We start from the raw sequence: 21264 nt of genomic DNA on the forward strand, positions 1-21264 counted from the left end.
AGCTGGTGAGCTTTTTTACTCAAGCTAGATGAGCCCGTTCTCAAGCTGGTGACCTCGGGGTCTCGAATATGGGTCCTCCGTGTCCCAGTCCGACGCTCTATCCACTACGCCACCGCCTGGTTAGGCTTGATGTCAATTTTAATCAATTCGTTAAGATTGTGTCTGCCAAGTTTCTCCACTTAAAAGTTACTATTTTTCCTTTTGTAATTATTAAGTAATTTGTGGGAAGGTATTTTGAGACTATGCCAATATCCTTCTGCTCATCAAACTATCACCCACTAGTTTTAGCATCCACTGATGATTCTTTTTTTTTTTTTTTTTTGTGGCAGAGACAGAGAGAGAATCAGAGAGAGAGACAGATAGGGACAGACAGACAGGGAGGGAGATGAGAAGCATCAATTCTTCATTGTGGTTCCTTAGTTGTTCATTGATTGATTTCTCATATGTGCCTTGACAGGGAGGGGGGGGGGGGAGGCTACAGCAGACCAAGTGACTCCTTGCTCGAGCCAGCGACCTTGAGCTTAAGCTGGTGAGTCTTGCTCAAACCAGATGAGCCCGTGCTTAAGCTGGCAACTTTGGCGTTTCAAACCTAGGTCCTCCACATCCCAATCCAACGCTCTATCCACTGCACCACCGCCTGGTCAGGCCGATGATTTTTTTTTTTTTTTTTTTTAGGCCGATGATTCTTGACTGAATCAATCATTTCTGTGATGCCAAATGGTGACTGTTGTAACTTCATCATCACCCCTTAGAAATTTAATAACTTACTGTATTCTATTGTAAGGAAAGCTTTTCCTTCTCCCTCATTTATTAATTTATGTATTTATTTATTTGTAGTATGTACTCATGAAAATACTTTATTTAATGGATTTTAATTTATAACCATCATTATTTATTTTGATTGTCCCAGATATGGCCAGTGGGAGTCTTTTCCAGCTAGTTCCTGTGTTCTTCAATATTTTTACTTACTCTCTGGAACAACAGATATTCCAGCTCATCTTTTACTTTCCCTGTCCCAGTCTGAATCAATCATTTCTCCAAGGATGCTGATTTTAGTAGGAAACTTAAGTAGCTTTTTTTTTTTTTTTTTTCTGAAGTGAGAAGAGAGAAGCAGACTCCCACATGCGCCTGACCGGAATCCACCTGACATGCCCACCAGGGGGCAATGCTCTTCCCATCTGGGGCTTTACTCCATTGCAACTGGAGCCATTTTAGCACCTGAGGCGGATGCCATGCAGCCATCCTCAGCATCTGGGCCAACTTTGCTCCAATGGAGCCTTGGCTACAGGAGGGGAAGAGAGAGAGAAATAGAGAGGATGGAGAGGAGGAAGAGTGGAGAAGCAGATGGGCACTTCTCCTATGTGCCCTGGCCAGGAATCAAACCAGGACATCCACATGCAGGGCTGATACTCTACCACTGAGCCAGCTGGCCAGAGCTAAGTAGCTTTTAAAACTAAACACTCATTAGGCCCTGTCCGGTTGGCTCAGTGGTAGAGCGTCGGCCTGGCGTGCAGGAGTCCTGGGTTCGATTCCTGACCAGGACACACAGAAGTGCCCATCTGCTCCTCCACCCCTCCACCCTCTCCTTTCTCTCTGTCTCTCTCTTCCCCTCCTGCAGCCAAGGCTTCATTGGAGCAAAGATGGCCCGGGTGCTGAGGATGGCTCTGTGGCCTCTGCCTCAGGCACTAGGATGGCTCTGGATGCAACAGAGTGACGCCCCAGATGGGCAGAGCATCGCCCCCTGGTGGGCATGCCAGGTGGATCCTGGTTGGGCGCAAGCAGGAGTCTGTCTAACTGCCTCCCCGTTTCCAGCTTTGGAAAAATGCAAAAATAAATAAATAAATAAATAAAATCTTTAGAAAAAAAGTATTAAAACTAAACACTCATTGACATGGTTATACAATCAGAGGATACAGAAATTGTAAATAATTTTGTAAGAGGATTTTGTAAAAAATTTTGTAAGAGGATTTTGTAAAAAAATTTGTAAGAGGATATTGAAATGTTGTAAATAATTTCTTAGACCAGGGGTCCCCAAACTACGGCCCGCAGGCTGCATGCAGCCCCCTGAGGCCATTTATCTGGCCCCCACTGCACTTCCGGAAGGGGCACCTCTTTCATTGGTGGTTAGTGAGAGGAGCATAGTTCCCACTGAAATACTGGTCAGTCTGTTGATTTAAATTTACTTGTTCTTTATTTTAAATATTGTATTTGTTCCCGTTTTGTTTTTTTACTTTAAAATAAGATATGTGCAGTGTGCATAGGGATTTGTTCATAGTTTTTTTTTATAGTCCGGCCCTCCAATGGTTCTACCCACCTACCATATTATCTTTCTCCTGATCCTGCATCTTCAGGTAGCTTAATACCGACATTGTGTCTTTCTCCAACATATACTGCTGTTTCTTTAATTCCTCATTAGTTTTTGCGAGTCTTCGGGATGTATCACGGTACTCAATCCTAGAGAGTTCTGTGAGTTCCAGCCTGGCCTCCCAAAGGGAGGCATTGGCCTTCGCTCTGTCCACTACAGATTCTTCAGTTTTTGTTGCTTTCCTACATGGGAAGAAGATATTGACAGCATATAATAAATCTCTACTATAGTAGTAATATATCTCAATTATTTTTTTGCTTGGGATTGCCTGGCACATATGAGCAAATATTATTGGATAAAATAGTTAATAAGAAATACGTATTTACTTGGAAGAAGGGAACTTTGGAGCATAACTCTAAAGGACTGGAAAAACAAAGACGAAAGGCATAATAAGTTAAATTCATTTCATAAAGCTTTCACATCTTTTCATTTCTTTTTTTTTTTAATCAAGAGAGACAGAGACAGAGAGACGGACAGAGAGGGACAGACAGGCAGGAAGGGAGAGAGAGGAGAAGCATCAATTCTTTGTTGTGGCACCTTACTTGTTCATGGATTGCTTTCTCTTATGTGCCTTGACCAGGGGCTACAGCAGAGCAAGTGACCCCTTGCTCAAGCCAGCAACCTTGGGCTTCAAACCAGCAACCTTTGGGCTCAAGCCAGCGACCATGGGGTCATGTCTATGATCCCACACTCAAGTCAGCAACCCCACGCTTAAGCTGGTGATCCCGCACTCAAGCTGGATGAGCTGTGCTCAAACTGGCAACCTCGGGGTTTCAAATCTGGTCCTCTGCATCCCTGTCCGATGCTCTATCCACTGCACTACCACCTGGTCAGGCTCATTTACTTCTTTGATTCTCTCATACTTGAACTGTCTTTTTTATTTCCATTTGCCCAATCTTAGACTCTGACTCTCTCTACTGCAAATTAATTGCCTTAGTTTCTCTTCACCATGACGATAAATATAACTTTAAGTGCATATTGCTGTAATCTTCCACCCATGTCAACTCTAGTTGTTGTTTTTTAGGTTGTTATGTTTAATTTTGTTTCTGGCTAGCCCTTGGACAAAAGATCAAGTCACTAGGGCAAGTGTGTTAACTACTTTAACTGCTGGTGGTGCCACAATGCACCAGGCTTCAAGGATGGCTGAGAAACAAACCATAATCATTCATACAGAGGCAGAGAGGAAATTTAGAAATAATAATAAAGTGATATAAATAATAAATAATAAAGCTTCAAAAATTAAAGTGATAAAATGGGAGATTTTTTTTCAAAATAAAGATGTACAAGCTTTAACAAAACACTATCCCTTATACAGTATATGGTAGGCACAGGCTATATATTTAGATAATAACTAAGAAGACTTCACCTGTATTTGAATTCTAACTATTTTCACATGAGTATATGTGAATATTTCTATACTGTCAACCCTCCATTCCCACCAACTCTTGGTTCATGAGCCCTTTTCAGTCTCACTCGCACCTTTTGTTCCCTACAAATGATGGCCAGCCCCAGCCCCACCCCCCAGCCTGTTAGAGCTGTTGACCTTTCCAGCATGATTTAGGCAGCAGTGGCAGACTGCCCTGCTACAGTCATCCAATTGCTCCTTGAAGGTATCAAGTCTAAACTGCTCAAAGTTGATGAAAGAAATTAGGACTTCTCATAGGAGGATCACTAATGCTGACTGTAGAAACAAAGCAGGGTCTCTCAAACTATGAATCGTGGAAAATCCAAGGACTGAGAGGTCTGTTCCTCATTGTTGATATGTGTACTGTAGTTGCATGGTCAAAAATAGAAAACATATGCTAGTGAGTTCCAGGAATGTGATAAGCCCTTGGCACTTTTCAAAAGTACTAGGCTCACTATGCAGTTATGTGGTGTTTGTTTTTTTAAATCACACTGTAGAAGAATTATATTAATACGTGGGGGAAAGCTACAATAAGCATGTACATTGGGCTATTATTTTATAAAGATAAAAAGACTATCCCAAAATGATAGTGGTAGTTACCTTTGCATGATGGGATCATAGGTGATTTTTGTTTTCTCCTTTGATGTTCCATGTTTCCTAAACTGCGTATACTGGGTATTAATTACTCTCTTATACAAATTACTTCATAAACTTTACAAGTTTGGGGATTCCCCTGTGGTCAGTGCCATGTGTAGTATTGTAGGACACCACATATGATTCCAAAGTGTCTAGGAACTACCAGGGCCACTCAACAGATTAATGGCAATCTAGCAGCAATTCCAAGCCCTAGAGTTAGTTCTGATCTGTTTGGGGAAATCAAAATGATCCAATTTGGTCTAATTCTTCATGATTTCCTTTGAACCCAAAAGAATCTCTAAAAGGCCCAAGGAACTAATTCAATGATCCAGAGATCCTTTAGATCAGTGGTAGTAAACCTGGTCCCTACCGCCCACTAGTAGGTGTTCCAGCTTTCATGGTGGTCGGTAGTGGAGCAACCAAAGTATAAATAAAAAGATAGATTTAACTATAGTAAGTTGTTTTATAAAGATTTATTCTGACAAACAGCGAAAATCTGACATAAAGTACTTGGTAAGTAACTATTATTATAGGCTTTAACTTGCTGTACCTCTGCTTTATAAATTTTATAAAGTAAAGTTACTTCCCTACTTTATAAATCACCATTACTGTGGAACTCGTGGGCGGTTAGAAAATTTTACTACTAACAGAGATACAAAAGTGAGCGGTAGGTATAAAAAGGTTGACTACCCCTGCTTTAGATGTTCAAGATCATCTCAACCACATAGCAGAGGTCTCTCAGACAAAGATCAAGAAAGACTGCCCAGAGCACAGTTGTGGAATAAACATCTAAAGTTCAAGCAGACACAGACACCTTAATTTATTTATTGAACAAATATTAAGCCTCTATGTGCCAGGCTCTTTGCTAGGTGCTGGATATATGGTGAGTAATGCTTAGTGCCTATTCTGCAGAAGGTTATAGTCTTGAGCAGGATTTCTAAATGGCACTGCTGACATTCTGAGCTAAATGATTCTTTGGGGTGGAGAATGAGGGGGTTGTCCTGTGCATTGCAGGATGTTAAACAGCATCCTTGGTCTCTAATACACACCCCCAGATATGACAACTAAAAACGTCTCCAGATATTGCCAAATGTTCCCTGGGATGCAAAATCACCTTCAGTTAAGAACCACTGTTATAGAGCACAGCTGTCCAATACAACTTTCTTTCTTTCTTTTTAGATTTTATTTATTGATTTTAGAGAAAGTCAGGGTGGAGCAGCAGGAAGCATCAACTCATAGTTGCTTCTCATATTCTCATATGTGCCTTGACAGTGCAAGCCAAGGGGTTTCAAACCAGCGACCTCAGCATTCCAGGTCGAGGCTTTTTATCAACTGTGCCACCACAGGTCAGACACGACTTTCTGTAATGATGTAAATGTTCTATATCTGGGCTATCCATCATAGTCACAATTAGCCACATATGCCTATTGAGCGTATGAAGTATGTGTGGCTAATACAATTGAGGATCTGAATTTTTAATTTTATCTAATTTTAATTTAGCTACACATGGACAGCGCTGGTCTAGAGGGCCACCAATATCCCAATAAATGTTATCCTGACCTTCACTTCTAGTGTCAGAACTCTTCCTCCTTATTCTTAGTTCTTTGTTCCCCCACTGGCACCTACTTCATTGGGGATTGTGTTACTTCTGTTCTTTGGAAACTTGCCTGCCTCCATCGTTAATGTATTACACGGCAGAGGCCGTGTCTAAATTACATCAGGATCCCAAATCTCACCCTATTGTCCAAGTTGAAGCAGTCAAGTTTGGCATACGTTTGGGGAATTTCTGAACAATGAAAACTGTCCTCAGAATCCGGGAGAGTGAGAGGAAGGTCCAGGAGGGTCCAGGAGGGTCCAGGAGGGCCGAAGGGAGTGTGCCAGTCAGCCAACCCCTGCGTCTTGCAGTCCCAGACCCGAACCCAGGAGAGCAGGCCCTGGTGAAAAGGACCCCAGAGTGGCTTTTCCTTACTTCTTGTCTTTGTTCTTGCCCTTCCTTTCGGCCTTTCTCTTCGACAGCATCTTGTCTTCTCCAAGGGCCCCGCTGTCTTGGTGGTTTCGCCACAGCCGCCTTGGCCGGGTTCTGTCTCTAAGGAAACCAGCACGCCCAACTGGTAACTTTCCGCTCAGGCCGTTGCTAGCGACCCGAGAGCGCATGCGCCGTGACGTAACTCTTACGCCACCTCGCGGGGTCCAGTCCACGGGCCGGGCGGGGAGGGCGGGGCGGATGTCGTTCCGGTGGCGGCGAGCGGCCGCGCCGCGGCGGTGCGCGCGGTGAGTGTGCGAGCCGCGGAGGTGTTGGAGCCAGCGCTGAGGCCGGGCGGGGAGGCCGGAGCGGCTGATCCGGGCGGCGGCGCGAGGTCGGGGAAGCCTCGCGTCTGGAGTCTTACTACCCTATCCGTCCTCTGGCCCCGCCACTTTTGCAGCGTTCCGCGTCTCCAGCGCATCCTCCCCTTTCCTCACGCCCCAGCCTGCGTGGCCGCGGCCGCCTGGCTGTCGCTCCTGCTCCGCCTCATCCTCTCCCGACCCTGCCCTGCTCCCTCTGGGCTTCTAACTCTTGCTCATTCTGTAACTGATGGCGCGTGTGGTGGGCTTCGCGGGCCGCACGTTTTGTGAGGAGGCGGTTGAGGACTGGGAGGAGAGCGGTGGCTGGGGTGAGACGGGCAGCCTCGCGGGGCAGCGCGCGGGCGTCCGGGAGCCGGCGGGGTAACAAGTACTGCCGCCTGGGGTGGGAGAGGCTGCGGGGCTCGAGGGGAGCCTGGGGTCCCGTCCTCGGCCCCGCTCTGTCCTGTGTGTCCGGAGCTGCCTGCCCAGAACCGGTCCAGATTCCCATTTGCCGGTAATACCTCCTGCGGCCGCAGCCCCCTTTTCAGTTAAGCTGCATGGAGTCGCAAGCGCTTGCCTTTTTCTTTTTCCCCTTGAGCACACCTATGGAAAGGAGTACTGGAAGGATCGTTCTCCTTTTTCAGAGGAGGAGCTCTATGACTGCACCTTCATTCAATGAGAGTGAGTGAGTCATTGAGGAAGATAGGGAATTCTGGGTGCCAAGATACTATAGTTAGGAAACGTGTAATTGAAACTCAGCTGTGCAACATCTTCCATTTCAAAACTGAGTTTACAGTTTCTTTAAAAACTTCATTGTGTAACTTCCCTCTCCATTTTTCTGGGGAGGTCTGAATTATCTACACCCCTTCCAGAGGCCTTTCACCCACCCCGCTTTTTTTTCCCCCCACTTACGTAGTTTCTGTTTCTGAGTTCTGTGGTTAGAAGGAACATACTGATTTGTTAATGAGCACTGAAAATCTTTTTAGACGTACCATCTGCTAGCACGATCTTGGCTTACTCTATTTCTGATGCATTTTCCCCTTTTGAATGTCGCACTCCAGTGGGTCCATGGTGGATTCACCATACATTAAAGGGGTTTTCTCTGATCTGGAATCTATAAAGTTACAATTAATTTTGTATGTCTAAGGTTCTGAAAGTGCACCCTATTGATAACTTGCAGAAAAGAGGGTAGGTTATCACAGGCTATACTTGGAATACATTCTAAAAATTGGTAACTGTATAATGTGAAATTCAAGCCAAGACTTGTGTGGTTTATACATGTGTTTACATGTCCATTTGTAACAAGATTATTTCTTAATACAGAACATAGTACTTTATAGTATGTACTTATAGTTATTTTATTATATACCATATTTTAATTGACTATAAGTTGATTTTGTAATTAGAACTGTTGAGACGTGAATATGGCTGAGGAATGTTCAAATTTATAGTGTAGGAGAGATGGTGCTAGTCTTGTGAACCTCCACATCCTCTGTCAAAGAACTGATGTTATTACTCAGTCATCTGTTAGTAAGATATATCTGATGGTACAACTAGTAGAGTAGGAAGTTGCAGTTTAGCAATTCATCTGGTAGCATTTCCTTCCATAATTTCTGGTAGAAAGTTTTACTATTAAGTTTCAGGATTATTTTGCTGAATAAATTTGCTTTGTTTCATTGTTTTGAATGCTAATGATTTTTTTTTTTTTTTTACAGATTCAGGGAGAGAGTCAGAGAGAGGGATAGACAGGGACAGACAGACAGGAACAGAGTGATGAGAAGCATCAATCATTAGTTTTTCGTTGTGCGTTGCAACAGCTTAGTTGTTCATTGATTGCTTTCTCATATGTGCTTGACCGCGGGTCTTCAGCAGACCGAGTAACCCCTTGCTTGAGCCAGCGACCCTGGGTTGAAGCTGGTGAGCTTTTGCTCAAACCAGATGTGCCTGCCCTCAAGCTGAGGACCTCGGGGTCTCGAACCTGGGTCCTCTGCATCCCAGTACGATACTCGATTCACTGCGCCACTGCCTGGTCAGGCGAATGCTAATGATTTTAAAACTTGGGATAAGCTACTTAATGTTTTGTTGACTTGGCTTTGTAATTCTTTTTTGCCCAGTTTGAATAGTTCCTGACCAGCATAGAAATGTGGAGTGTCTTGGCTGAATCCTCATGCAGACAAGATCATTATGGTTCTGGTACGTAAGTATCTGGATGTAAGGTAACATCTATAGCTTAAAACTGTAAGTGTCTTTTGTTTGTTTTGTTTTTCTGAATTGGATTCACTGCCTTTGCCAAATGATGTTAACTTTTCCCTTATTCCATTGATTATAATACTATCAAGTATGGAGTTATTCCAGAAGCCAAATGAGAATTTAGGACTATTTATAAAAATATATACTATTTCTAATTTTTTTCTAGTAGTTCCAAAATTGGGTTTACTCTGTAAAGTCTACTGTGACTTTATTCCATATTAGTTTGGATACCAAATTTCTACTCCTAAACTATATTTAAAATCACTTGATAGCAGGTGGTACTCTATAACTAGCAGCTTTTTCTTTTTTCCTTGAATTTATTGGGGTGACACTGTTTAACAAAATTATACAGGTTTCAGGTGCACAGTTCTACAACACATCATAGGTGAATAGCTTTGATTTTGTTTTCATACAGCCTTTGGAATTCTGGATAAATGTATTTATTATATAACTATATCTGAAGGGACTGATCAGTATTTCTGAGTATCATGGGGAGTTAATTACTTTCATTCTACTTTTTAAATCACATATAGTACAAATATAGACTTTAGTTAAGTAGGTATTATCTTGTGATATAACCAGTTTACATTCTTTTTTTTTTTTTTTTTGTACTTTTCTGAAGCTGGAAACGGGGAGGCAGTCAGACAGACTCCCGCATGCGCCTGACCAGGATCCACCCGGCACGCCCACCAGGGGGCGATGCTCTGCCCACCAGGGGGCGATGCTGTGTCGCGACCAGAGCCACTCTAGCGCCTGGGGCAGAGGCCAAGGAGCCATCTCCAGCGCCCGGGCCATCTTTTGCTCCAATGGAGCTTCGGCTACGGGAGGGGAAGAGAGAGACAGAGAGGAAGGAGAGGGGGAGGGGTGCAGAAGCAGATAGGCACCTCTCCTGTGTGCCCTGGCCGGGAATCGAACCCGGGACTTCCGCACGCCAGGCCGACGCTCTACCACTGAGCCAACTGGCCAGGGCCAGTTTACATTCTTTAGGGGTAAGAAATCCTGAAGGGCCTGACCAGGCGGTGGAGCAGTGGATAGAGTGTTGGACTGGGATGCCGAGGTCTCCAGCTTGAGCGCAGGCTTATCTGGTTTGAGCAAAAGCTCACCAGCTTGGACCCAAGTTCGCTGGCTCAAGCAAGGGCTTACTTGGTCTGCTGAAGGCCTGTGGTCAAGGCACATATAAGAAAGCAATCAATGAACAACTAAGGTATCACAATGCGCAATGAGAAACTAATAATTGATGCTTCTCATCTCTCCGTTCCTGTCTGTCTGTCCCTGTCTATCCCTCTCTCTGAAAAAAAAAAAGAAAAAAAAAATTAAGAAAAAAGAAATCCTGAAGGAAGATCAAGCATTTACTCTTAACAATTTTTAAGTTATTATTATTATTATTTTAAGTGAGAGGAAGGGAGGTAGAGAGATAGACTTCTGAATGTGCCCTGATCGGGATCCACCTGGAAACCCCCATCTGGGGCAAATGCTTTGCCCATCGGAGGCCGATGCTCACAACTGAGCTATTTTTAGTGCCTGAGGTAGGTGCTCCATGGAACCACCCTCAGTGCCCAGGCCAATGCGCTCAAATCAATTGAGCCATGGCTGCAGGAGGGGAAGTCGGAGGGGAGGAGAAGCAGATGGTCGCTTTTCCTGTGTGCCCTGACCAGTAATCAAACCTGAGATATCCACACGTTAGGATGCCTTGGAGCCAACCGGCCAGGGTCTTTATAATTAGTTTTTTAAAGATTTTATTTATATACAAAATGTGTTGCTACAGATAATTGTTACCTATTGACAATTTATTTGCAAAATATCCAATTTTCATTAGTTGTCCATCCTGACTAAGCCATTGCACAAGACTCTTAAAAAATATATACCCAAAATTCAGGCCCACTTATCTATACTTTCATTTCATGGATCAGTCAAATGTTCATTTAAGAAATGTTTAGTGTACTTACTGTATACCAACTGTATACCAGACTTTCTTACAGTGGGGGACAAGACAAGACTCCTTCATTTAAGTGGCTTGTAGTTAGGTGCTGACCTGTAGGTTGATCTCTAAGAATATACAACCTCATTAACACTTATATACAAACAGTTAACAATAAAAAATACTATGCAGCCCTGGAGGGGTAGCTCAGTTGGTTAGAGCATCATCCTGATACACCAGGGTTGTAGGTTCAATCCCTGGTCAGTGCACATACAAGAATCAACCAATCAATGCATTTCTCTCTCTCTCTCTCTCCCCCCCTCTCTCTCTCCCCCCCTCTCCCCCCTTTTCTCTCTAAAATTAATAAATTTAAAAATTTTTTAAATAAAATTAAAAATGCTATGCAGTGATAAAGGGGAAATGGTGTGGACCCTAAGTGCTGCAGTCATGAAAGACTATCATAGTCAAGAGTTTACAGAGGTAGGTGAGTCTCCTTGTATAGGAAGAGGGAAGCCTTTCTGGGAAGGTAGATCAATGTGAGCAAAATTCAGTGGGTGCTTGAGACTAGGAATGATTTCGTTAGAGCAGTGGTTCCCAGTGGCCTGCGAACCAGTAACACCAGCATCACTTGGAAACTTTTGTTAGAAATGCACATTCTCAGGTCCCACTCGAGATTTACTGAATTGTAAATACTGGCAGTGACGCCCAGCAGTCTCTGTTTGAATAAGCCTGTCAAGTGCTTCTCAAGTTTGAGAACCACTGTACGAAGAGCAGAGCATTCTTACATGGGAAATAGTGGGCAAGAAATTTGTTAAAGGAGCCTCAGAATACATAGTGAAGGTCTTAGAATGTTAGTCCACTCAGTGGTAGAGCGTTGGCCTGGCGTGCAGAAGTCCCGGGTTCGATTACCGGCCAGGGCACACAGGAGAAGCGCCCATCTGCTTCTCCACCCCTCCCCTTCTCCTTCCTCTCTGTCTCTCTCTTCCCCTCCCGCAGCCAACGCTCCATTGGAGCAAAGATGGACGGGCGCTGGGGTGGCTCTGGTCACGGCAGAGCGATGCCCCGGAGGGGCAGAGCATCGCCCCCTGGTGGGTGTGCTGGGTGGATCCCGGTCTGGCGCATGCGGGAGTCTGTCTGTCTCTCCCCGTTTCCAGCTTCAGAAAAATACAAAAAAAAAAAAAGAATGTTAGTCCAGGAGTTTACCTTTTATGCTGCAGAGCAGGGTTACCAGCTTATAACCTGAGGGCTGGATTTGGCCCATAGGTGTATTTTGTTTGGGCTGCACAGTGGTTTTCTTAGGTTTGTTTTTTACCTAAATGGAGTTATTTGTTTTCAACAACTAATTGGAATTGTCACTATTTTAAAATCAGATTGTATATAGAAATCTGTGATTTTAGCTTATGTTGAAAAATAAGAAGATTTGGCAATACTATGCCTGTATTTCATCATGGCAGTAATTTGTAGAAATAGCGAGCATCTGGCCCTTTAGATGGGACATACCCTCTTGAGTTTGCCTCAGTCCCAACCACTTCCTGTTGTTGTACATACACCTTCTCTCACATTTCCTGCCTGGCCCCCATAGGTATTTAGATATTTGAGTTTGTAACTTTTTTTGTAGACAGTAGGTAATTGATGTATGTTTTGAGAAGGAGAGTGATGTGATTTATGTATTCATTAATTCATTCAACACACATTGATTAAGTAAATATATATGCCAGGTTATACAGTGTTTAAAGATGAACGATTCCCTGCCGTGATGTGGGTTACAATCTAGTGGGAAAATGATGAAAACATTTTAGGAAGATAGTAGTGCATAGATTTGAGAATAGAGACATTGGTGACTAGAACCAGTTAAGAGGCTATAGCAGTCCAAGTCTGAAGTAATAAAGACTGTAATCTAGATTCATGCATTCATTGGTTAATTCTAGTATGTGCCCTGACCAGGGATCAAACTTGCAACCTTGGCATCTCAGGACAACACTCCAACCAACTGAATCACCTGGCCAGGGCTTATTGGGACACTTTTAACCCCCTCCTCATTGATAGTATTTTCTTAATCTAAAGGATTTTCACTTTTAATGAATGGTCTTGTGACTTCTGAAGAACAAGAGTCAGCAAAAGCAACAGCTTTCCCCATAAAGTGATTATTAAAGCTAAGTCAGGCCTGAAACAATGAAGAATGACATTGTACATTACCTGATCTCATTTTGATATAATACCCAAATGGTTTCGTTATATAGAATGGACCTTTTTGACACTTGTATAATGATCTTTTGCTTAAAATGTGATAGAAAAATAATGATCTGTTTATAGGTAACAATTTTATATTTGTTGGTAACTATCTGCATCAATTAAGAGTTAGAATATTTGATCTTAGGGTTGGAGAGACCTTAAAATATATCAACCAGCCATCTGAATCAGATTTCAGCTGAGCTCTTGGGGTAAGAATCCTTCTCTTTCCATCAGCGTGAGACAACTCATATTGGGAAATTCTTCCTGTTCAGGCTCTCCTCTTGTAGTTTCCGTGCTCACAGGTCTCAGTATAGCTCCTTGGCATGGTCTAATAAAAGTTGATTGAGGGTGAGAGGAGGTGAGAAGCATTAACTCGTAGTTGTGTCACCCTAGTTGTTCATTGATTGCTTTTCTTATGTGCCTTGATGGGGGGGCTCCAGCTGAGCCATTGACCCCTTGGTTAAGCCAGTAGTAACCTTGGGCTCAAGTCAGCAACCATGGGATCCTGTCAATGATCCATGCTCAAGATGGGGAGCCAGCACTCAAGCTGCATGTGCCTATGTTCAAGCCAGAGACCTCGGGGTTTCAAACCTGGGACCTCAGCATCTCAGGTCGACGCTCTATCCACTGCACCACCACTGGTGAAGCTAATAAAACTTGATTTTTTTTTTTATGAATGCTCTTTTATTATTTTATTTTATTCATTCATTTTAGAGAGGAGAGAGATAGAGAGAGAGAGAGAGAAGGAGGGGAGGAGCAAGAAGCATCAACTCCCATATGTGCCTTGACCAGGTGAGCTCTGGGTTTCGAACCAGCGACCTCAGTATTTCCAGGTCGACGCTTTATCCACTGTGCCACCACAGGTCAGGCAATAAAACTTGATTTTTAATAAACCTCTTTTATTTAGTTGATATTTGAAAAATGTTTGTTATAAAATTTTTCAGTGTTGTTTTAAAAATCTGTGCCAGTTGTCAGTCTTGTCTCTTTCTACCAGATTATCTTCTCAGTACCTAAGTATTGATATATATATATATTTTTTGTATTTTTCTGAAGCTGGAAACGGGGAGGCAGACAGACTCCCGCATGTGCCCGACCGGGATCCACCCGGTACGCCCACCAGGGGGTGATGCTCTGCCCATCTGGGGCGTCGCTCTGTGGCGACCAGAGCCACTCTAGCACCTGGGGCAGAGGCCAAGGAGCCATCCCCAGCACCCGGGCCATCTTTTGCTCCAATGGAGCCTCGGCTGCGGGAGGGGAAGAGAGAGACAGAGAGGAAGGAGAGGGGGAGGAGTGGAGAAGCAGATGGGCGCTTCTCCTCTGTGCCCTGGCCGGAAATCGAACCCGGGACTTCCGCACGCCAGGCCGACACTCTACCACTGAGCCAACTGGCCAGGGCCCTAAGTATTGATATTAATGCTACTGTTATATGATTAGAAACTTTTTTCTGTATGTAGCATGAAGGAAGTTACTACTCTGTTAATATAATGTTTTCACTCTGTATCTTCCTTGATTAATATCTAATTTCACTGTTAGATTTATTATTCAGTTATTAATTGGTATATATCATCTTAAATATAATGACTCACTTATTTCTTTTTTCTAAATATATCTTTTATTTGAAGTATTTAAATTCATTTTCACCCATAACAGCAAAGAGGACATTGTGTGAGTTGTATGTAGCTTTTCTGATTTTAATTCTTGTCATTAAATAAAATTTTTGGACTGTAACAAAAAATGGAAATATTTAAGTGGTGGGACATGATATTTTCAGAGAAGTTAAAAGTCTATATTTTTTTAACTTTTAAGAGTCAATATCTTTGCAATAACATATACTTCCTCCAACAAGAAGTATGTAAGCTCTGTGAATAGAAATATATATAAACTGCAAAAAAAGCCAAACCCAGAACATTATGCAAATACTCTATATAATTAACAGTAGCACAGACTCCAAGTTGCTCCCCAGTGATCCTCATTAATATTCATGCCTTTGTGTATTCCCCTTACATATTTCATCAGAGTTGGTCTATGTATGACCAATGGAAAATGGGGGGAATGATAGTGTATAAACAAGGCCAAGTCTTAAAAAACATCACTCCTTCTGCCTTGCTCTCTCTTGGATTGCCCACTCTGGAGGAAGCCAGCCAGCATTTTGTGAAGATATTCAAGGCTCTGTGGAGAGTCTGCATGTGAAACAGCTGAGGCTTCCATTCAGCATCCAGCCAACAGCTTGCCAACCATTGAGTGAGTCATCTTGGAGGTGGGTCCTCAGCCTCAGTGAAGCCTTCAGATGACTGTCTACATCTTGATTACTATCATGAGATCCTGAGCCACAATTGTCCAATTAAGCCACTCCCAAATTTCTGAACTACAGAAATTGTGAGATAATAAATATATATTGTTTTAAGAACTAACTTTTGGGGTTATTTGTTGTGTAGTAGTAGATAACTAATGTACAATATCTTAAAATATTTATTGTTTTAATAAATAGAAAATAATTTGGACAATGTAAACAATGTTTAGTATCCTTTAGATTTATTTTAAAAGTTAGTTTATTGCAAGTTTAATTGTTTGAAAGTGTTTGGTTGAAGAAATTCAATTTAATTACAGAACTAATAGATTCAGAAAAATAAAATTATAATTTCTCCTAAAACAATATGACTGGATTAAGTGTTCATTAATCTAGCGATTTTCAACTGGTGTGCCGCAAGAATTTTTAAAACATGCAGTACCTGACTATTTAGTCAGGGCACTGCCCTCTTTTCCCTTAGACTGTCAAATTAAAAAATGAAAACAGCCTGACCTTCGGTGGCATAGAGGGTAAAAGCGTCAACCTGGAACGCTGAGGTTGCTGGTTCAAAGCCCCGGGCTTCCCTGGTCAAGGCATGTATGGGAGCAGAAAGCTCCTCCCTCCCTTCTCTCTCTCTCTCTTTCTCTCAAATGAATTTTAAAAATAAATAAATAAAGATTTTTTAAAAATGAAAACAGCCAATAAAACAGTAGCTTTGTAGTGTTAATGAATCAAAATTATACCTATTTTTTTGTCAGATTGGCTAAAGACGTATTTTGGTGTGCCGTAGATTTTACTAATTTATGTGTGCCATGAGATGAAAAAGGTTGAAAATCGCTGCATTAATCAGTTACGTTCTCTTAAAAATTGAACTATTTATGAAAGTATTGTTTCTCCCTTTTTATTTCTTTGTTTCCCCCGTTTTATGTCACTTTTGATTGAGTACCTTCTTGGACACTTCTAGGTGCCTGGGCTGTATCAGTAAACAAAATATTTCTGCCCTTGAGGAGCTTATATTCTACCAGAGGAATGCAAACAATAAACAATAAATGAGCTGTCTAGAATGTTAGTATGTGGTGAGTGGCAGGGAAAGAAGAAACAGTAAATCAGAGTAGAGGGGACTGAGAAAGCAGGCAGAGGAGGTGGCGTATGAGGGAGGTTATAGCATTAAAGACAGGCCTCAATAAAAAAAGTGGCATTTGCACAATTTCAAGGAGTTGCAGGAATTTATCAAGTAGATGTATGGACAAGATTGTTCCAGACAAAGGCCCTGACACAAGCATGTGTGACTTATAAGCAGAGAGGTCAGTATGGGGAGAGTAAGGTGAAAATTTAGTAGGTGAGATCCGAGAGGTAATGGTGAGGGAGATGGAGCAGGTGGATCCGTGGAGGCTGTTGTTGAGGCCTTGCTACTCTGAGGGAGACAGGAAGCCACTGCTTGATTTTGCAGAGGAAAGAGACATGCTCTAACATATTTTAAACGGATGACTTAGTTACTTGTTAAAAATAGACTCTAGAGGAGTGAGGGTAAAAGCAGAGATCTGTTAGGACAGTATTAGAGTAAATCACTTGAGAGATGGTGGTGGCTCGGGCCAGGGTAGGAGCTATGGAAGTGGTCAGAAATGGCCAGGTCCTGGAAATATAATGAAGGTAGAACCAGCAGGAACATCAAAAGCTCTTTGTTGTGTATAGGAAGATCAAACTACTGTAAGACTGTCACATTCTGGTGCTAGTCTAACTTTCCAGCTCATCTCTGATCATTCTCTGCTCTATACTCTCCTCCCCACTTTTACATCCATCTTTTACTAGAGCCCCACTGGTTGATGCTTCCTGGGTAGCCTAGTGGTTAAAACTGTTGGCTCTGGCCTGACCAGGCGGTGGCTCAGTGGATAGAGCGTCAGACTGGGATGCAGAGGACCCAGGTTCGAAACCCTGAGGTCGCCAGCTTGAGTGCGGGCTCATCTGGTTTGAGGAAAAGCCCACCAGCTTGAACCCAAGGTCACTGGCTCCAGCAAGGGTTTACTCGGTCTGCTGAAGGCCCGCGGTCAAAGCACATATGAGAAAGCAATCAATGAACAACTAAGGTGTTGCAATGCTCAATGAAAAACTAATGATTGATGCTTCTCATCTCTCTCCATTCCTGTCTATCCCTCTCTCTGATTCACTCTCTGTCTCTGTAAAAAAATAAATACATAAATAAAACAAAACAAAACAAAACTGTTGGCTCTGGAATTAGACAATATGGGTTTGATTTCTGGTTCTTTTCACTTACTGTGTAGTCTTAAATTAGTTTCTTAAGCCTCCATTTTCTCATTTATTGACTGGGGATATTAATAATAGAGCCTGCCTCGCAGAGTGGTATTGTGAGATTAAATGAGATAATTCGTGTAGAATACTTAACATAGTGCCTTGGCAAGTATTAAGGTCTCAATATTAGCTGCTGTTATTCAGATTGTGTTCCTTTGGCCACAGTCTTTCCTCTGCATTAAATGCCAATCTCCTTTTCTATACTCTCCTCCACTATAGTCTACTTTAGTGTTTTACTAAACACTGGTCTATGGACCAGTCCACCAGAAATTTCATGCCAGTCTGCAAAAGAGTTAACCACCTTGATGTTGTATGAAGATGATAGACCCAGTGATCTTAGTCAAATTTGCCAATGCACAGGGTGATTTTTGCCTTAGCGGTCTCGAAAATCTCATTCTATTTTCACTGGTCCCCAAGTGTAAAAAGGTTGAAAACCACCAGTTTATTTATTTATTTTTTGCTTTGTTTTTCAAATCCGTATGACAGAAATTCTTTTTTTTTCTTTTGCAAGAGAGAGACAGGAAAGGAGAGACATGAGAAGTATCAATTCTTTGTTGCAGCACCTTAGTTGTTCACTGATTGATTCTCATGTATGACTTGACCAGGGGAAGGTGGTGGTGCAGGGCTCAAGCCAAGCCAGTGACCTCTTGCTCAAGCCAATGACCTCAAGGTTTTAAACCTGGTACCTCAGTGTCCCATCCCAGGTTGACGCTCAATCTACTACACTACCACTAGTCAGGCAACAGAAATCTTTGAGGAAATTTAAAAATAAAATCAAACTATCCATAATTTCCCTACTGTTTTCATCTTTTTGTAGTCTGTCTGGTTTTTGTCCACATGTCTCTTATTTACGTAGGCATAGCTGTTCATTTTTCACGATCAGTTCAAATGCTATCTCTTGTCTTTCCTAATTCTCTGGGTAGAGTAAGTCCTGTGCTTTGGGCTCATTTAGCATTTTTCTGATGAACTTAAAAAGGTGTGGTTATTCATGTATACATCTGTCACCTCTGCCAAACTGAGTATCTTGAATAAAAAGGTTTATTTATTCACCTTTAATTCTCTGGCACCTAGTACTTAGACATCAGCAAACATTTGTAGAATTAGACAGTTGAGTGGAGCTTACCAAAGCTCTCCACCCAATCCTTTTTTTTTTTTTTCTTTTTTTTTTTTTTTTAATTTTATTAATTCATTTTAGAGAGGGGAGAGAGAGAGAGAGAGAGAGAGAGAGGAAGAGAGGAGAGAGACGGGGGAGGAGCTAGAAGCATCAACTCCCATATGTGCCTTGACCAGGCAAGCCCAGAGTTTCGAACCGGCGACCTCAGCATTTCCAGGTCGACGCTTTATCCACTGCGCCACCACAGGTCAGGCCCCAATCCTTCTTACATGTAACTGTTAGATTCATATTTGTGACGTTCCCTTGCTCAGAATCTCCAATGGCCCTCATTGCCTGCAGAGTGAAGTTGAGATTCCTTAGCTGAATATTTAGCACTCTACTATCTGACCTCAATTTGCCTTTCCAATTTTATTTCCTACTACAGTTATTCAAACTGATCTGTTCCCTATTTTCCAGGGCCCTCCATCCCTTTTTTCTGTCCATGCCTTGATTCATATTGTTTTACCCCCTGAGAAGCAGCCCTCTCCTGTCCTGATTCCCCTCCTCAGGACCCTTTCATAGCCTTCTTTGGTGTCCCAGCTGGAAGGCCCTCTCCCTGCTTTCAGGTCTCAGAACCTGGTAACTGCTACTTGTCACTTTTTAACTTTACAGAGATAATTTATCAACATGTATTTTTTTCTATTTAGTCTCTTAAAGGACAGGTCTAAGGTGATTCATCTTTGTGTGCTCTACTTGTGAGTAGCATTGGGTAACTGATAGTTCTGAAATGGCGGGTGAATGAATTAATATGTGAGTACATAGGCTTCCTGGAATAGCACTTGTATCCCTGGGCTGGTTTGGAGGGTGATGAGAATAAGAGGATATGATACATAGCCACAGAGAGACACTGGGAAGAGGGTGCTCACTGCCTCTGTCCTCCCACAGTTGCCCTTAGCCCAGATGTACCAAGTCCACTCAAGACACATTTACTGATGTCTGACATGTCCCAAGCTTAGTACTTGGCTTGAAAAATACAAAAGATGTCATGTACCTTTACCTTATACACCCTTCAGATAGCAAGATGTTTCAGGGCTCTGGCCATTGGTATTATATATATAGGTCCCATTTATCCCAGACTTATCTTATTAGACCTATCTTGGTTTTGCTTTGTTTGGCTAACTTAAACTCTTGGGTTTTTTTGTTTTTTTATTTTTTAGAGAGAGAGATAGACAGGGACAGACAGACAGTAACGGAGAGATGAGAAGCATCAATCATTAGTTTTTCGTTGCGCATTGCAACACCTTAGTTGTTCATTGATTGCTTTCTCATATGTGCCTTGACCACAAGCCTTCAGCAGACTGAGTAACCCCTTGCTCGAGCCAGCGACCTTGGGTCCAAGCTGGTGAGCTTTTGCTCAAACCAGATGAGCCCGCGCTCAAGCTGGCGACCTCGGGGTCTCGAACCTGGGTCCTCTGCATCCCAGTTCGACGCTCTATCCATTGCGCCACCGCCTTGTCAGGCAAACGTATGTTTGTGTTTTTTTTTTGTGTTTTTTTTTTTATTCATTTTTTCAGAGAGGAGAGGGAGAGAGAGAGACAGAGAGAGAAAGGAGAGACAGAGAGAGAAGGGGGGGAGGAGCTGGAAGCATCAACTCCCATATGTGCCTTGACCAGGCAAGCCCAGGGTTTTGAACCGGTGACCTCAGCATTTCCAGGTCGACGCTTTATCCACTGCACCACCACAGGTCTAACTTAAACTCTTAAGTGGTTTGACTAATCCATTCCAGTTTACTGTTTAAAAATTTCATTCTAATTACATTTTAAATTTGATTTGTGTTTAATTTTTAATTTTGACGAAGCCAGCTTGACTGTGGAGCTCAGAAGAATTGGCAGTGGGTACTTGCACATTTCACTGTTTTCAGACTCTTGGGTGGACCTTTCTAATCACCTTTCCCCTTTTATTATTCTCCACTGTTGGGAAATACTGTGTCATTTTAAGTCAATCAATATTGATGTTTGCTTAGGGAGGAAATAGATGTAAATAACAGGTGTCATTATTGAATTGTACATATAAGAAAAACAAGTCCACTCATTTTGAAATCTGTTTTAGGCCATGACTGGTTTGCTCAGTGGATAGAGCGTCAGCCTGGCATGTGGACATCCTGGCTTTGATCCCCGGTCAGGGCACACAAGAGAAGCGACCTTCTGCTTCTCTCCCTCTCCGGCTTCCCCTTCTTTCTCTCTTCCTGTCTCGCAGCCAGTGGCTCAATTAAGTCAAGCATCGGCCCTAAACAGGGCTGCCAGGTGGATCCTTGTCGGGGCACATGCGGGAGTCTGTCTCACTATCTTCCCTCCTCTCACTTAAAAAAGAAAGAAAGAAATCTGTTTCATTGGCCCATCTTTTCTCACACCTGACCTCTTTCTTCTGGTATACCTTTATATTCCAGACA

At 42.6% G+C, this 21264-nt stretch overlaps 2 protein-coding genes across 4 annotated transcripts in view; one reads left to right on the forward strand and one right to left on the reverse strand.

Annotated features, from left to right (window-relative positions):
• Positions 1 to 6522, reverse strand: part of BBOF1 (basal body orientation factor 1) — a 52629-nt gene extending 46107 nt beyond the window's left edge. For all 3 annotated transcript variants that reach the window (XM_066344208.1, XM_066344209.1, XM_066344207.1), the window contains exons 1-2: positions 6376 to 6522; positions 2319 to 2547 (exon numbers count right to left, since the gene is read on the reverse strand). In XM_066344208.1, the coding sequence (XP_066200305.1) occupies positions 2319 to 2547; positions 6376 to 6425 (279 nt within the window). In that variant the 5' untranslated portion in view covers positions 6426 to 6522. The remainder of the gene's footprint in view (positions 1 to 2318; positions 2548 to 6375) is intronic.
• A 103-nt stretch (positions 6523 to 6625) lies between these two features.
• The window catches only part of ENTPD5 (ectonucleoside triphosphate diphosphohydrolase 5 (inactive)), a 41200-nt gene continuing 26561 nt past the window's right edge, over positions 6626 to 21264 (forward strand). The window contains exons 1-2 of the mRNA XM_066344218.1: positions 6626 to 6763; positions 8843 to 8925. Coding sequence (XP_066200315.1) covers positions 8896 to 8925 — 30 coding nt within the window. The 5' untranslated portion in view covers positions 6626 to 6763; positions 8843 to 8895. The remainder of the gene's footprint in view (positions 6764 to 8842; positions 8926 to 21264) is intronic.

This window comes from Saccopteryx leptura, chromosome 6 (assembly GCF_036850995.1).
Source record: "Saccopteryx leptura isolate mSacLep1 chromosome 6, mSacLep1_pri_phased_curated, whole genome shotgun sequence".
Taxonomy (NCBI): Eukaryota; Metazoa; Chordata; class Mammalia; order Chiroptera; family Emballonuridae; genus Saccopteryx; species Saccopteryx leptura.